General features: G+C 44.8%; 1 protein-coding gene across 2 annotated transcripts in view; it reads right to left on the bottom strand.

Annotated features, from left to right (window-relative positions):
- Nucleotides 1-3,549: 3,549 nt before the first annotated feature.
- The window catches only part of LOC147710079 (butyrophilin subfamily 2 member A1-like), a 552,967-nt gene continuing 539,136 nt past the window's right edge, over nt 3,550-17,380 (bottom strand). For both annotated transcript variants that reach the window (XM_086920785.1, XM_086920786.1), the window contains one exon: nt 3,550-4,162. In XM_086920785.1, coding sequence (XP_086776911.1) covers nt 3,651-4,162 — 512 coding nt within the window. In that variant the 3' untranslated portion in view covers nt 3,550-3,650. The remainder of the gene's footprint in view (nt 4,163-17,380) is intronic.

Here is a 17,380-nt window from a genome sequence, read left to right as displayed (position 1 = left end):
TCCAGCACCCCTGGCTGGAGGAGATCAGCCCTCCCAGCCCTGCCAAGAACTAACAAAGCAGCCCTAACTGCCTCTGCATCAGGAACAGCCATTGCGAAAAACGGGCCAAAAACACCCTCCGCGAGATGCGTGAGGATCGGCACCCGACCTAAACGTCCGCGAGATGCGTGACGTTTGGCACCCTCCGCTCGCCGCCCGGAGCTCCCGCTCCGAGAATGAATGAAAACCGCTAAATCACCCTCTGCCTAACCGCGCCGCGGAAACTGACCTGCACAGCACGTCGCCCTGGGACACCAGGGAAACGGACCCGTCCCAAATCACACACCGCCTAACTAAGTCACACACCGCCTAACACAAAACCTAACTTTCCCCTGAGGCACCGGGGACAGGAAAGGAAGTCGTTCCCTTCCTGTCCCCCTTAAATAACCTCCTATTTAACCCCTCCCACCCCTGACCTAAACCCCCTACCTCACATCCGCCCGCCGTGTCCTCGCGCGAATACCCCGGGGGAAGACTAGTCTGTCGACCTGCATTCCCCCGGGGGCCGCAATCTGCGCCCACTTCAGATGCTCAGGGCCAGGATTACAGTGCAGGATACAGGACGGCTGGTCGGAGCTCACGCTCTACACGACCGCCATCATTGCCGGTCAAGCCACGGCCCCATCCAGTGGCTGTTTCCACTCATGCTGAAGTAGTGCAGAGGATTCAGATTGCTGCTACAAAGGACATGTGCTGGTGTGTTTGAAGTTTTTCAGGCAACAATAAAAATGTGAAGGTTACTTTGGCAAATAAGGTTCCTGCTGGAGAGAGAGATTAGAGTGTTATCCAGTTGCTGTTTCGACTCATGTTAAAGAGATGCAGAGTATTTAGATGCGTGCTGCAAAGTACAGGTCCTTGTGTGTTCAACGGTTTTCAGGCAACAATAAAAATGTAAAGGTAACTTTGGCGATTAATACTTCTGCTGGAGAGAGTTCGGACGTTTTATCTAGTGGCTGTTCCCATTGATGCTAAATTAGTGCAGAGGATTAAGATGCCTGCTGCAAAGAAACATGCCCTTGTGAATTCAGAGGTTTTCAGGCTACAATAACAATGTGACAGTAAATTTAGCGATTAATGTTTATGCTGGAGAGAGATGGGAGTTTTTTTTCCGGTGGCTGTATTCACTCATGCTACAGTAGTGCAGAGGATTAAGATGCCTGCTGCAAGGAACATATCCTTGTGTGTTCAGATCTTTTCAAGTAACAATAAAAATATTTAAGGTTACTTTAGCGATTATGCTGGAGAGAGTTGGGAGTTTTATGCAAAAATAAAAACTTAAAGGTATCTTTGGCTATCAATGTTCCACCTGGGGAGAGATCGGACTTTTATCTAGTGGCTGTTTCGACTTTTGTTAAAGTGAGGCAGAGGATTAAGATGCCGGCTGCAAAGAAGATGTCCTTGTGTGGTCAGAGGTATCCAAGCAACAATAAAAATGTTTAAGGTTACTTTAGCGATTAATGTTTATGCTGGAGAGAGATGGGAGTTTTATCAAGTGGCTGTTTTCACTCATGCTGCAGTAGCGCAGAGGATTAAGATGCCTGCTGCAAAGAACATCTCCTTGTGTGTCCAGAGGTTTTCAGGCAACAATAAAAATGTAAAGGTAACCTTGGCAATTAATTTTCCTGCCAGAGAGAGATAGGAAGTTTTATCTAGTGGCTGTTTCCACTCAAGCACAGAGGATTAAGATGCCTGCTGCAAAGAACATGTTCTTGTGTGTCCTGAGATTTTGAGGCAACAATAAAAATGTACAGTTAACTTTGGAAATCAATGTTCCTGCAGGAGACAGATCAGAGTTTATCCAGTGGCTGTTTCCACTCAAGCTAAAGTTTCGCAGAGGATGCCTGCTGCAAAGAACATTTCCTTATGTGTTCAGAGGTTTTCAGGCAACAATAAAAATGTAAAGTTAACTTTGACGATTAATGTTGCTGCTATACAGAGATGGGAGTTGTATCTAGTGGCTGTTTCCACTCATGCTAAAGTAGCGCAGAGGATTAAGATACCTGCTGCAAAGAACATGTTCTTGTGTGTTCAGAGGTTTCCAGGCAAAATTAAAAATGTAAAGGGAACTTTGGCGATTAAAGTTCCTGCTGGTGAGAGACATTAGAGTTTTATCTAGTGGCTGTTCCGACTCATGTTAAAGTGATGCAGTGGATTAATATACCTGCTGCAAAGAACATGTCCTTGTGTGTCTAGAGGTTTTTAGGCAACAATAAAAATGTAAAGGTAAACTTGGCAAATAATGTTTCTGTGAGAGAGAGATTGGAAGTATTATCTTGAGGCTGTTTTGACTCGTGCTAAAGTAGCGCAAATTATGAATATGCCTGCTGCAAAGAACATGTTCTTGTGTTTGCTGTGATTTTGAGGCAACAATAAAAATGTAAAGTTAACTTTGGAATTAATGTTCCTGAAGGAGACAGATCGGAGTTTTATCCAATGGCTGTTTCCAGTTATGCTAAAGTTTCGCAGAGGATTAAGATGCCTGCTGCAAAGAGCATTTCCTTGTGTGTTCAGAGGTTTTCAGGCGACAATAAAAATGTAAATGTAACTTTGGCGATTAAGGTTCGTTGGTGAGAGAGAAGGAAGTTGTATCTAGTGGCTGTATCCTTGAAGGAGTATGTGGGGAGGTGCGGGGTCTACAGCGGAACTAGATTTCACTTTACTAAAAAGTGTTGGAAGAGTTTATTTTGTAATGGGAGGGGGAGTTTGTGAGGTAAACAGTGGGTGAGTCCAGAGTCTTTCTCTTTGGGGTAGAATTTGGTTTATTTATTGTACTTCATAGGGAACAGTGCATTTCAGAGATTTTAAAAAAAAAGTTGCTAGATCATTGCAATGAGTGACTGTAGGTTCTGGGAAATTGCCGCTAATCGATGTGGTTAGGGATTGAACAATTTGGAAACACAAAGAGTAAACGTAAGAGTTACAGAGAGGCCGGTAGTTTCGTTGTTTTCAATCGGTATTTTACTATTATAAACATGTTAGATTGGGCCATGGAGCTATGCATATTACATTTACCCTTGATGCCCTTTCAATAGTTTTCAGACAAGCATTATTAATCTAATTACAATTGGTGATTTTTGTTGTAAAGATGCACCCCAGCACACTACCCACATGCATCCCACCAACACATACCTTATAACACAACACCATGCCACTGACCCACGTCACTGCACTGGACACCAAGTTTGTAGTACGGAGCACAGCAGCCACACTGCTCTACAACATGCCTTAGAAACATTGCCAAAGCCAATAGTCTGGCTAAGGACTAATAAGGTCTGAAATGCGAGACCAATTGGCTACGCCAATGCTTGTTTGATTCTGCAGAGACTTTATTATATGTTACATGTTGTTTGGTGCATGATTCACGGCAAACATTCTCTGCCCTTGTTTTAAAAATGTACAAGGAAACGAGATACATAGTTTCACTGAGGCTTCTGGTTGTCATGGAAACAGATGAGAGGGTCATTGTGAGGAAGGTTCTTTGGAATGTTGGGCTTTGAACTGTGGATGACAGTTGAGGGGGGGCGAGGGGGGGCTCACACCAGCCTCAGCTCCGCTCCTCCCCTCTAGGGGAGTGGGAGGGAAGGATGAGGGTCTGAAGCTCCCTGCAGCTCTCACACCAGCCTCAGCTCCGCTCCTCCCCAGAGACAGAAGTACGGGAAGAGCCTCTGTGTGAAGGGGGCCTGCGGGTAGGAGAAGAGAAGCTCCATGGAGTCAGCATTGTACAGGGACAGCCGCCCCCCCTCGTAGTCCAGATACACCCCCAGCTTCAGGGGCTTCTCACGAGGGGACAGACGGGTCTCAGGGGAGGTGAGAGCCTTGTACCGACCCAACCACCTCTCCACAGCCCAGACTCCCCCCTCAGGTGACCGTGGGAAGAAGCCCTTCCTGTCCACAGACTCTGCTGCGACCCCCACACGCCACCCTCCCTCCTGCAGCAGCTGCACCTCCCAGTAATGTCTGCCGGAGGTGAACCTCTTGCTCCCCAGCACACAGGGGTAGAGGAAGGTGAATCTCTTGGGGGTGTCCGGCAGGGTCTGTTCTGTGCCGGTGTCTTTCACTCGTCTCCCCCTCTCAGACAGGAGGAGGCGAGGCTGAGCCGTGTCAGGATCCAGAGTCACCATCACTGCAGAGAAGAGATTCACAATTAGAGATTTAAAGACGCAAAGAAAGGCTGTAATTACTGCTTCTGTTTTACATATGATTGATTTACACCACATCTGGAAGGAGCACGCAGCGCAAGAGAGCGCGACACTAGAACGCTCACTACACTAAAGCGTGCTGCACTAGACTGCTCACTACACTAAAGCGCGCAGCACTAGACAGCTCACTACACTAAAGCGTGCAGCACTAGACTGCTCACTACCCTAAAGCGCGCAGCACTAGACAGCTCACTACACTAAAGCGTGCAGCACTACACCGCTCACTAAACTAAAGCGCGCATTCATCCACAGCACACACTACACCAAACAACACTACATAGAGGATATTCTACTGCCCACTACACTGCACTACACACACTGCTCGCAGTCACTACACTGCAGCGTGCATTCATTTACAGCACACGCTACACTAAACAGCACTACATAGAGGACATTCTACTGCACACTACACCGCTCACTACACTAAAGCGTGCATTCATCCACAGCAAACACTACACTGCAGCTTGCACAAGCTACACCAAACAGCACTAAATAGACAGGAAATTCTACTTAACACCACACTTCATCACACAGCATATTACACACTCAGTGCTCACTGCACTACTCACTGCATTGCACCATTACAGCATACTACATAACACCACATTAGACTGAACACTGCAGCAGGTAGGGCACTGTACTAGCTACTCCAAAGTATGCTGTACTAGTCAGTACACTCCATTAGATGGTACTGAGTAACAAAGCAACTCCAAGGTATACAGTACTACTCAGTACAGTGCATTAGATGGTACAGAGTGACAGAGCCACTACAAGGAAAAACAACTATTCAGTACACTGTATTAGATTGGCCAGAGTGAGAGAGCTGCTAGAGGTATACAGGACTATTCAGTACATTAGAAAGTACGGAGTGACAGAGCTACTAGAAGGAATATTGTACTAGTCAGTACACCACATTAGAAGGTACGGAGTGACAAAGGTACTAGATGGTATATTGTACTAGTCAGTACACTGCAATAGGTGTCACAAAGTGACAGAGCTCTAGAAGTGTACTGTACTAGTCATTACACTCCATTAGATGGTACTGAGTGACAGAGCTACTCAAAAGGCATCTCTTTCTAGTCAGTACACTGCAATATATAGCTCTGAGTGACACAGCTACTTGAAGGTTCACTGTACTAGTTAGTACACTGCATTAGAAGGTACAGAGTGACAGAGCTACTACAAGTTATATAGTACTAGTCAGTACACTGCAATGGATGGTGAAGATTAGGAGAACTACTAAAAGGTAACAGTACTAGTCGGTAGCCTGCAATAGATCGTACTGAGTGAAATAGCTACTCAAAAGTGTACTGTACTAGTCCGTACACTGTGTTATATGACAGAGTAACAGAGTTACTCCAAAGTATACAGTACTAGGCACTTCTCTGCATTGGATGGTGCAGAGTAGGAGAGCTACTAGAAGGTTTACAGTACTAGTCAGTGTACTGTATTAGATGAAAGAGAGAAACAGAGGTACTGAAGTGTACTGAACTATTCAGTACACTACATTAGAAGGTACAGAGTGACAAAGCTACTAGACGGTATATTGTACTAGTCAGTACACTGGAATAGATGTCACAAAGTGACAGGTACTAGAAGGTATACAGTGCTAGTCAATGCACTGCATGAGATGGCACAGAGTAAGATAGGTACTACAAGTGTACTGTACTAGTCAATATACTGCATTAGATGGTACAGAGTGACAGAGGTACTAGAAATGTACAGTAATAGTCAGTACACTGCATTAGTAGGTAATGAGGGACAGGGCTACCAGAAGGTTCACTGCACTAGTCAGTACAGCGCTTTAGATGGTACAGAGTGACAGACCTACTCCAAGGTCTATGGTACTAATCAGTACATTGCAATACATGTCACAGAGTAACAGAGCTACTACAAGGAAAATAGCACTAGTCAGTACACTGGGTTATATTGTACAGAGTGAGAGAGCTACTAGCAGGTATCCAGTACTAGTCAGTACACTTCATTTCATGTCACAGAGTGACAGAGGTGCTGGATGTACACAGTACTAGTCAGTACTCTCCATTAGGACGTACAGAATGACAGACCTATTCCATGGTATATTTTACTAGACAGAACACCACATTAGATGGTAAAGAGTGATAGATCTACTCCAAGGTATACAGCACTAGGCACCTTTCTGCATTGGATGGTGCAGAGTAGGAGAGGTACTAGAAGGTATCCAGTAATAGTCAGTTCACTGCATTAGATAGCACAGAGTAACAGAGGTACTGAAGTGTACTGTACTATTAGGCACACTACATTAGAAGGTACGGAGTGACAGAGCTATTAGAAGGTATATTGTACTGGTCAGTACAGTGCAATAGGTGTCACAAAGTGACAGAGGTACTAGAAGTGTACTGTACTAGTCCAAGTTCAAGTTCAAAAGTTCAAGTTCAAAAGACCTTTATTCGAATTTCATAAAATTCATAAAAGTACCACAATAAAAAACAATTCATTTACATTACACATCAGTACAGAAAATGTCATGATTAAAATGTAATACAATTCTATTCTAATGAGGCTAATTTCAAGGATTTTCCATCATTTTGCGCACTTGTGTTATCAGTCTCAGAAAAGTGCTAGTGCGAAAAATTAATTCATCTGAATCCAGGGAAACCAACATTATAAGGACTCCTTGAGCGAAAGAGATCTGCGTTTCTTAAAATATGGGATTAAAAGCCATTTAATATATCTTAAATAAAATTTACAAAGGAATAGGAAGTGCAAGTCATCCTGTGGGCTAACACCATCACACGGGCATGGGTTATAGTCAGTACTGTGTTGATAACCCAGTGGGAAAGACAACAGAAATTTCACTGAACCTGCTCTTAAGCGGAACAAGAGCGATCTCTCCCAGCTGGTCATGGGTAGGGTGAGATAGGGCGGGAGTGGTTGTCTACACAGTTCATTTCCCAGGTATTTTGCAACAATTGATTTCGATGACTCTCTTCCCATCCGTTCAGATTTATAAAGTGTATATAGTGCATGTTTGACCTCAACATTGTCCTTAGGCTCAATCCTGGTGGGGTCTGAAAAAAGATTGCCTCTGTCCACGGCGCTTAGTGTTTTGGAAACTCCTGAAAGCCATGGAATCGCCATGCCATGATCACAGTTTAAGCAATCCTTTATAATATTTTGTGTGAGGGTAGCTGAATTGTTCCTCCAAACCCTAATCCAGAAAAGTGCTGGTCTGGCTCTAATGAAGTCGCTTACATAGGGAAGAATTAATTCATTATGACAAATGTAATCAGAGGATGAGATTGGAGCGCCCAGTATTTTCCTGCAGAAACGGCTTTCTTCCCGCTGTATGCATGTGCTGCTTCAAAACCCCCAAACCTCAGCTCCATATGAGGCGACTGGTAGGCACTGTAATCTGATTTTTTTTTAAAATAGCTCTATTTTCTTCGGGCGGAGCAAGCTCAGAATAGAATTGGTGGCTTTCGAGAACTTGCTCGTGGCGTGGGCCAAATGCCCACTCCACGAGCCGTTCGCAGCGAAAACCAGTCCAAGGTATGGGAATGTAGGGACAGATTCGAGTTTATCTGTACCTATCTGTATGGTATTGAGCTTCTGTTTCCCGGGGCCACATGACATGATAAAAGATTTTTTTAAATGTACACGCAGATCTAATCCCTCCATATATTGGACAAAACTTTGAACAAGTAGGCAGAGGGCATTTGGTGTGCGGCCCATGAGCACTGCATCATCTGCGTATAATAGCACTGGTAGGGGTTTCCCCAGGATTGTCGGAACGTCACTAGTTACTTGTTTGAGACTTCTGGATAGCCCATTAATGTAGATAATGAACAGCAGGGGTGCTAAAATGCACCCCTGTCTCACCCTCCTGCCAATATCAATTGCTCCGGAAACTTCTCCGCCCATCCCGATCCTGACCTGTGCTTTCAGATCAGTATGGAGATAGGCCAGGAAGCCAACGAGTGCATCGTCTAGCCCATAATTCAATAAATTGTCCAGAGTTTTGATCTATTCACTAGATCAAAGGCGGATGAGAGATCCATAAAAGCAAGGTAAGTGGGGGATGATCGAGCGATGCTATACTTATCAATTATCAGTTTTAGGTTCAGGCATTGCTCCACTGTCCCCACCCCGCTCCTGAATCCCATCTGGCACGGGTCCAGTAAGTCTGTGTCTTCAGTCCATTCAAGCACCCTGTTATAGATTACTCGTCCCAAAATTTTTAAGGTGTTATCCAAGAGGGAGATTGGGCGGTAGTTGACTGGATCCGACCTGTCTCCCTTTTTGAAGATTGGGACGATAATACTAGTTGCCCAGGTAACGGGCATAGCCGCTGATGGCAGACTGTTGAAGACATTAAGAAGGATTGGTGCCCATAGGGCTGGATTATGCTTAATGATATCAATAGGCAAACCATCAGGACCAGGCGCCTTGTTTCCAAGGCTCTCTTTTATGGCTGTTTCTACTTCATGGGCTTCAATCTGTAGGCCGCGCAACTGTCCTGGGGTAGGAGTCTTCAACTCCTCAGACGGTGCTACATAGATTTTTGAGAAATGGGTCTCCCATACACTGCTAGTTATGTTGCAGCTAATTGGTGTAAGCTTTTTACCCATTTCCCTTGTTTTTTCTGACTGCAGACCAGAAAGGCCCGCTGCCCCCCAGATTCGCGCTGGCGACAAGAGATTCCCACTGATCGGAAAGTAGTGCAGCCTTTCTTTCTATTATTTTAAGTTTATATTGTTTCCTGGCTATCTGGACAGTCATTTTGCACCTGGGTTTAGTGTTAAGTGCCCTTCTTACTTCTGTAGTATTCACTGTATTGTGCCTTCCTGGCACCTGTAGTTGGAACCCCTGTGCTTGTTTGTTCTATGGCTATGTAGTAGAATGTTGCCTTCTGGCAGTTGATAGCTTTGCCTGTTCCCTGTCGCTGTGCTTCTCCTAAGCTGAATAAACCAACTCTGCAAGCTATCCTGTTGTCCTGTCAGCTTCAATACCACAAATTTGTTGGCGACGATGCTGCTTAGGAGAAGATAAAAGAACCTGCCTTACCTCTCCTTTCCTCGTATTCCTGTGGACAGTACACTGTGGATCGAGTGTATATGAAGAGCAGCTGTTTCAACTCTCTGGTGAAGACCATTGGCAAGATAAGTGGTCCGCTGCCTTTTCTGCGCGAATTTAACTAATTTATGGCTCATTAATCTACTTTAATTACGTTGAGGCTACAACGTCATTCCAGCGCGAGCGCGTCATGTCATTGGTGTTTGCGCGAGGCTTTTAACGAGGAGGCTCGAGGAGGCTGCTACGTCTTTCCCAGCGCGAGCGCGCCACGTCATTGATGCCAGCGCTAAACTCTGCTTCGCTCTGTTGCCAACGCAACCACCTGACGCGTCTCCTTGACAATCGCCTGACGCTCGCTCTTCCAGCCAGACGCGCGCTCTTCAAGCCAGACGCGTCTCCTTGACAACGCGTCTCTGAGCCTGTTCGCGTCTTGCCGATTCCAGTCCATTTCATAGCGGACTGACAACGCGTGTTGAACCTACTTGTGTCTTGCCGGACTGAAGTCCTTGAAAGCGCTCTTCACCATCCTCATGCTGGCGCCGTCTGTTTAAAGGAAAAGAAAACGCCTAAACATAGGAAAAGAAAGGCATTGCATTAGTGTTTGTTTGACTTTAACTCTACACGTCGGTGCCATCTAGTGGCGGAAAAAATTACTACATGGTCCTTTTTCAAGGAAAATATATTCTTTTGCATACTCAACTTCATTTGCACAGCGACAGAGTCAATAAAGGGTAATATCCCTAATCTTTACCAGTATGCAATCTGTTTCTCCTCCTCCTCCTTTTCTCGAGACCCCAGGCAATCCTCCCATAATCTGGAGAAAATGGTTTGATGCCTTTGAGACTTATTTGGGGGCTATAGGCGCGTCCAGATATCGCGCTGAAAGGAAGAAGTGTCTTCTACTGCATTCTTTGGGCTTCGAGGGTAGAGAAATCTTCAAGCATTTACCTCCCTTAGTAAGAAACAACGCTGAAGAGGATGTAGATGAATACACAGAGACAAGGTTGAGACTTGAGTTACGATTTGATGTCAAACCGAGTCTTGTTGTTATAAGACACAAATTCTTCAAAAGGGAACAACTACCTGGGGAGGATGTTGAGACGTATGTTTCTTGTCTAAGACAACTAAGTGCTGAATGTGAATTTGAAGGTTTTCGAGAGCAATTAATTAGGGATCAATACGTTTGTAAGTGCTCTGATAAGTCGATTCAGCAGAAGCTTCTAACTTTGGGCAACCCTACACTTGAAGAGACTATTCGTATGGCCAAGAGTATAGAACTGTCAAAAAAAGAAGTAAAGGAACTTGAAAAGAAATGTGATGAGGGAGTTTCAATTGTTAGAACCAAGGAGAATAGAGACAATAAAGTGGTTGGCAGTCAACGTTTCGACAGAAACAACACTCCTGGTTCTCAGCGTTTTGAGAGAAATGCTTTTTCAAGAAATGACATTTGTTACAGATGTGGAAATCCTTCCCATAATAAAAACAACAAGTTTTGTCCTGCCAGGAACTCTACATGTCGGAACTGTGGAAAGTTTGGGCATTTCGCGAAAATTTGCCAAGTCTCTAAACAGGGAAATCCTGCTTTCAGCAACAAGTCCCAGAGTCTGAGTACCGTCAACACTATTGGGAATGTCTCAGAGTCCTATGGAGATACTGCTGATGACTCTGACTCTATGAACGGCATCCAAGATGACCTTAGAGACATGGTCGTAGTAGTACGGGACGATGGGGTCATTATTGGAGATCCTTCTGATTGTGTTGATCCTCTTGAAGACTTTGGTGTGGGTGACAAGATTATTACCCTTTTAGTAGACTCTGGGGCTAGAGTAACTATGATTACACAAGAATTGTTTGATGTAACCTGGCCGGAAAGGAACCTTCTACCACCTGACAGGACTCCTGTCTCTTATGAAGGGCGTAGAATTGCTCTTCTTGGGTTTTTTGAAGGCATTATTCAGTTGAGGGGAAGGAGGATCTTTGGTAAAGTATACGTTTCATTGAAGGGTCTAAACATTTTGGGTTGGTTCCACCAGGGTTTGTTCAAGATGATCCTTAGACCCGGGTCCAAAGAACAGATCAGTATTGAAGAATCTTGTGATAATGTAGAGAGTTTAGCAGTTATTGTCTCAGGCGACAATATTGAGAGTTTAATTTCCAGATTCCCCAGAGTCTTCGGAAACAGCCTTGGTATCATTAAGGGTTTCAACCACGAAATTAGAGTAAAGGATGGTGCCATTCCCGTAAAACATAAGGTGAGGAGTGTTCCTTTCAGCGTGAGGGATGATCTTGAAAAGGAGTTGATGGGTTTGTGCAGAAAAGGGGTCATAGAACCCATCGAGTCGTCCTTGTGGTTGTCACCTCTTGTTGTCGCCAGAAAAAGGAATGGGGATTTGCGCGTCTGTGTGGATTTGCGCAGCCTCAATAAGAACATCTGGATTGATTCTCACCCCTTACCTAAAATCACAGATTTGTTGTCCCTTACCAGAGGGGCAAGGTGGTACACAAAGCTGGACTTGGCCTCCGCTTACCACCAGGTGGTGTTGAGTCAATCCTCTAGACATCTGACTGCGTTTGTCTCTCCCTTTGGCAGTTTTCAGTACTGTAGGATGCCGTTTGGCCTTGCGTCAGCGGCTGCAGTTTTCCAAAGGTTGATGAGTCAGATGTTTAGGGACACCCCTGGAGTAATTGTCTTCCAGGATGATGTTTTAATTTTTGGCGAGAACAAGGCGGATCATGACTTTTCCTTGAATCAGGTCCTGGAAATCATGCAGGAAAAGGGGATTGTATTGAAGAAAGAGAAATGTGTTTTCTTGAAAGAAAAGATGGAGTTTCTGGGGCACGTTGTTTCCCATGCAGGTGTGGAACCACGTCCTGGCTTAGTGAAAGCCATTGTTGATGCTCCTCCACCTGCCGACAAATCTGGGTTAAAATCTTTCATTGGACTCAGTGAATTTTACTCAAGGTTTATCAAAGACTATGCGTCAAAAGTTCAACCTTTGACTAACATGTTAAAGAAAACTGTGCCTTTTGTTTGGGATGAAAATTGTCAAGAAATTTTCAAGTGGATCAAATCACAGCTTGTTGGGGAAAGCATTCTCAAACCCTTTGATCCCAACAAGGAGTGTGTTGTGACTGTGGATGCAAGTGGGTTTGGTCTTGGGGCTGTTCTTACTCAGAGGAATGGACAGATTGACAACACCATCGCATATGCCTCAAGGGTTCTGCGTGGGGCAGAAGTTAACTTCTCTGTTATTGAGAAAGAGCTCTTGGCTTGTTGGTGGGCGGTCAGGAAGTTTAATCCTTATCTCTGGGGAAGTCATTTCACTATTCGCACAGATCACAGTCCCCTAGTTTCTATTTTGTTCGGGGAGAAGATTAAGGAGCATACCCCTAGAATTGCTAGGTTGTCCACTAAGCTTCTTCAGTATGACTTTGAGGTTGTTTATCTGCCGGGCTCAAAGAATGTCAGAGCCGACTATTTTTCTCGTTTCCCCTTAACTGATAATGACTCCGAGGTTGAAAAAGATGAAGATCTTGAGGATTGTTTTGTTGCGGCTTTGGATCTTGAAGGAATGTGTGCAATCAGTGAGGTTGAGTGGAGAAAAGAGTTATTGAAGGATGTGGTTCTCCTACAGGTTGTCAACTATCTGAAGTCTGGGTGGCCCAAAGAAAAGAATGTTTCTGGTCTTTTCCAAACTTTTGTCAAGGTTGCTGATGAACTCACTGTTGAAGATGGCATTCTCATGCGGTGTGGCAGGCTTATTCCCCCTGAGAGCTTGCGGAAGCGTCTGGTGGATGGTGCTCATGAAGGGCATTTGGGGAAGACTTTCACCAAACGTAGGTTGAGAGATGTGTTCTGGTGGCCGCAGATGGACGTGTGTGTGGATTCCCTGGTTGACAACTGTGTCATTTGCAAGTCCTCAGACAAAAGTCATAAGGTTAGGTCTCCCCCTATGGAGCCTGTTCAACTTCCGGAAAGGGCGTGGGAAAAGATTGGGGTTGACCTGGTTGGCCCTTTTTACCTTTTACCTCCTAGTTCCCGTTTTGCCATTTTTGCCATTGATTACTACTCCAAATGGCCGGAAATTCGCTTCATCAGTGAAGCCTCCTCTGCCAGTGTAATTTCCTTTTTGAAGGACATCTTCTTGAGAGAGGGGTTTCCTTCAGTTGTCATGACTGACAATGGTGTCCAATTTGTCAGTTGTGAATTTGAATCTTTCCTTAAACAAGGTGGTGTGACACATAAGAAAAGTTCCCTTTACCACCCCCAGGCCAATGGCCTCGTTGAGAGGATGAACCGCGTTCTCAACAGTTGTATCCAGTGGGCCATTGCCAGTAAGTGTGTGGTTGAGAATGCTGTGCGTTCCATGTTATGGTTTTATCGTACAACAGCTCATTCTTCTACTGGGGTCTCCCCCTTTGAGCTCCTGAGGGGTAGGAAACCCTCTACCAAAATTTGTCCGGGTTGGATGTCGAAGTGGGTAAAAATGAATGTTATGGATGGAATTGATGATTTGGTCAGAGACAATGTTTCTGAAGCTCAAAAGAAGCAGAAAACCTATTTTGATGAACGGAAGAGATCCGCTGCCCATGACATTTGTGTTGGTGATGTGGTTCGCATTAAGAATCCTGTTCATGTCACCAAGGGTAGGAGCAAATTCTCTCAGCCACTTGTAGTTGATAAGGTCTGTGGAAATGCTGTACGTGTGAATAATAAGGATTGGTGGAACATCTGTAAAGTTGTTAAAGTTAGTAGTGATGATACTTCCTCTGGTGCTTTTCAGTCCAAACCCAGCTCTGTTTCAAGTGACAAACGTTTCAGTACTGTTGTTATTAATGGAAATGGCAGAAATGTTGTTGATGTTTCTGTACCAGGACCTCGCAGGAGTCATAGAGTGTGTAAGATTCCTGCCAGGTTCAGATAGCCTTTTGCTTCTGCTCCTCTCCTTCACAACCAGTTGTGTTTTCCTTCTCCTCTTACTTCCCTTCCTAATTTTTTGGTTACTTCGCTTCTCTTTTCCTTTTCCTCCTCTTTTCTTTTCTTTCCTTTTCTTTCCTTTTCTTCTTTTCTCTCCTCTTTCTCCAGGTACGAACTCTTCTTCTTTTGTTTTACAGAAAAGAGGATAATGTAGTATTCACTGTATTGTGCCTTCCTGGCACCTGTAGTTGGAACCCCTGTGCTTGTTTGTTCTATGGCTATGTAGTAGAATGTTGCCTTCTGGCAGTTGATAGCTTTGCCTGTTCCCTGTCGCTGTGCTTCTCCTAAGCTGAATAAACCAACTCTGCAAGCTATCCTGTTGTCCTGTCAGCTTCAATACCACAGTTTAGTGTTAAGTGCCCTTCTTACTTCTCTATTTGCCAGTGAGCAAGCTGAATCAAACCACCTTGGTTCTTTCCCTTCCTTAGGTAACGGGACTGACAAGAGAGTTTTTATGGTTGAGCACAGTTTACCAAAGTCGGCAATTATCCTATGGTGATTGCCGTCCATAAGTGAGCAGGACTTAATCAGAAGCGGGTATTTAATTTGTACACTATCCAAGATTGCCCCACCGTGAACCCCCCTCCATTTTAATCGCAATCAGTCATTCGAGGGTGTGATATCCCTTGCACCGTTAAGGTTCATATAAACCGAACTAGGGGCAAGGTTCAAAATTACTATTAGTGGGTTATGGTCGCCAAATGATGTCTCCATCACTGTGGACTTTACTACACAATCTATTAAGTGGGGCGACATAAAGATATAGTCAATAATGGAACTGCTGTCCCTACTTCTAAACGTGGGGGCATGAGGGGCGCTAGGGCTGTCATCTGTTGTCATAGCATCACCAAGGGTAAATTCAGTTATTATATTAGCTAGTTCGATACCCCTCCGTTCCGCTTGGTTCAAGTGGATCCTATCCACAGTCCCATAATTCTTTAATAGCTTTGCATTAAAGTCACCCCCAATTAGAATCCCTGCCCCGGCATCAGTCACTGGGCTGGATTCCAGGTTGTGTAAAGTCCTTGACAGTGCCTCAAAGTTCTTATTAGGTACACAGTAAAAATCATTATTATAAAAATTAATTAAATAAATCAGGGTCTTTAGCTTAAACTTGTATTCTGTGGTTCTGAAAAATCTGGACCCTGTTATAATATGGTACTGAGGCCCAACACTCGTGTCACAAAATATCATCATACCATGACGAATTTGGTATCGGCAGACCGGTAATTATTAGGACATTATACCTGTGCATTTGCGTCGTGATCGAGCAATGCAATCACCTTAAAACAGTAGTTTCTGTCTCGGACCCTCGAGGTTCCATTTTGTGAGCGGCATCCATCTTGTGGTTGCCCGTACATAGTCAATCGACCAAGGCTGAATTCGAGCTGAAAGGACACGTCCACCTTTCCTGACTCTTCTCTGACCTGGGCGAGCTGCCTTCACTGCCTCCAGCCAAACCTGTTCGGGCAGTCCCCATCCCACTGGCCGAGTGAGATTAGCATCAAGGCACAACATGTCATAAACCGTTTACCGCATACAAACCACGCCTTATCATACACACACCTGTCCCTGATTTTATTGGGATTTCATCGATATCTGATGGGAGTTCTGGGCCTGGCTGGGTAATCTATCACAAACTGAACACACGAAAATGTAGGCTGGCCATCATGACTTTGCTTTTCGATTGTTGTGAAAATATGTATATGACCAAACTGTAAACTAAAGAATTCTTGCCTGAAGGTAAGATTTTTGTATAAAAGGAGAAGGCTGGTTCTGTAAAAACGAACAGTCTCCTGAGAATATACACACTGTGCTGTTGCACTTCTAGGACGCTTGTTACTTAGTTGCAGCCAATAAAACTCGATCCTTGACATCACCTAGAAGACTCTGTGTTTCTGTAGTCCAGAACAGGAAGAACTCAAGAGGTTTCTGGGTGTTCCCCCTGGCACCACCGGGTTCCTAAAAACCCGGTACCTCAGTTTGGCGCCCAACTCGGGGCGGTATCAAGCGGTGTCGGTCCAAGCCAGATGTTCGTGAGGAGCTTCGTGTGAAAATTCCAGAGGACGTCCAGCCACTTCAGCGACCCCTGAATGTCAACGTGGTTCCGAAGGTCTTTGCTGCGAGGTTCCCCGCATCCCGACGGCTACAAAGGACTGCTGCCCTGACTATCCCCCTGTTTTGGACCCATCGATACTTGGTAGAGCGAAACGATAGACGAGTCTTCTAGTGACGTCATCGATCATCAATACTTCAGTTAAGTATAAGTGGAGCGTCTCCCAGTCCTTAGTTTTGTTCTTAGTTTTGGTATCCTTGAGATACACTTTGATTTGGAACTTGCAAGCGCCAAAGCCGAAGGACTCGTGTATTCACGAGAATATCGTATTCGATAATCCTTTGAAGTTTGAAGCTAGACTAGTGAGCGAAGATGCCTGGTTTTAGCAGACTTGGAAACTTGTTTTGTCTTGGTTGTAGTAAGGACTCCCGATTAGAGGATTCGTGTACGGTTCCTCCGATTGGAACTCCAACATATGAGCTCTATATAAAGCACGGAGTAGGCCCCATCACATATAATGAAGTGTGGATAAAATACACCAGAAAAGATGGTGTTTTAAAATGGCCCCAATATGGTAGCTTTGACACAGAAATCTTAGATAATCTCGAGGTCAAACTGTTCAAGAAGAAAGCCCGGCCGGCGATGTTTGACTCTTTTCGCCTATGGCGCAAGGAAGCCAAACAGAAAGAAATGAAATTAGCAAAGAAAAATAAAAGAGGTATGTCAATGGTACAAGCTGCCGTTGCATACAGGGATAACGAGGAAGAGCAAGAGAGTGAACAAATGCTCAGAAGCAAGAAGTTAGCAGTAGACAAATGCTACCCAGTGTTGCCACGTGAAGGACAAGGATCAAAAGGGACACCTGAGAAGGATCCTTTACTGTCTCACTTACTGAGTTCACCACCTCCCTATGCACAAAGTGCTACTGCACCCCCGCAACGCTTTGTTATACCGCGCCCCGGCGCACGAACTCCAGTTCTTACACAAGCACCAGCTCATCTTCAGCTGGTTTCTACTTCTCTGGCGCAGCCCTCTCAAGGGCCGCCGCCTTTG

Source organism: Lissotriton vulgaris, chromosome 5, assembly GCF_964263255.1.
Source record: "Lissotriton vulgaris chromosome 5, aLisVul1.2, whole genome shotgun sequence".
In the NCBI taxonomy this organism is placed as follows: Eukaryota; Metazoa; Chordata; class Amphibia; order Caudata; family Salamandridae; genus Lissotriton; species Lissotriton vulgaris.
This window is presented reverse-complemented; position numbering and strand designations above follow the sequence as displayed.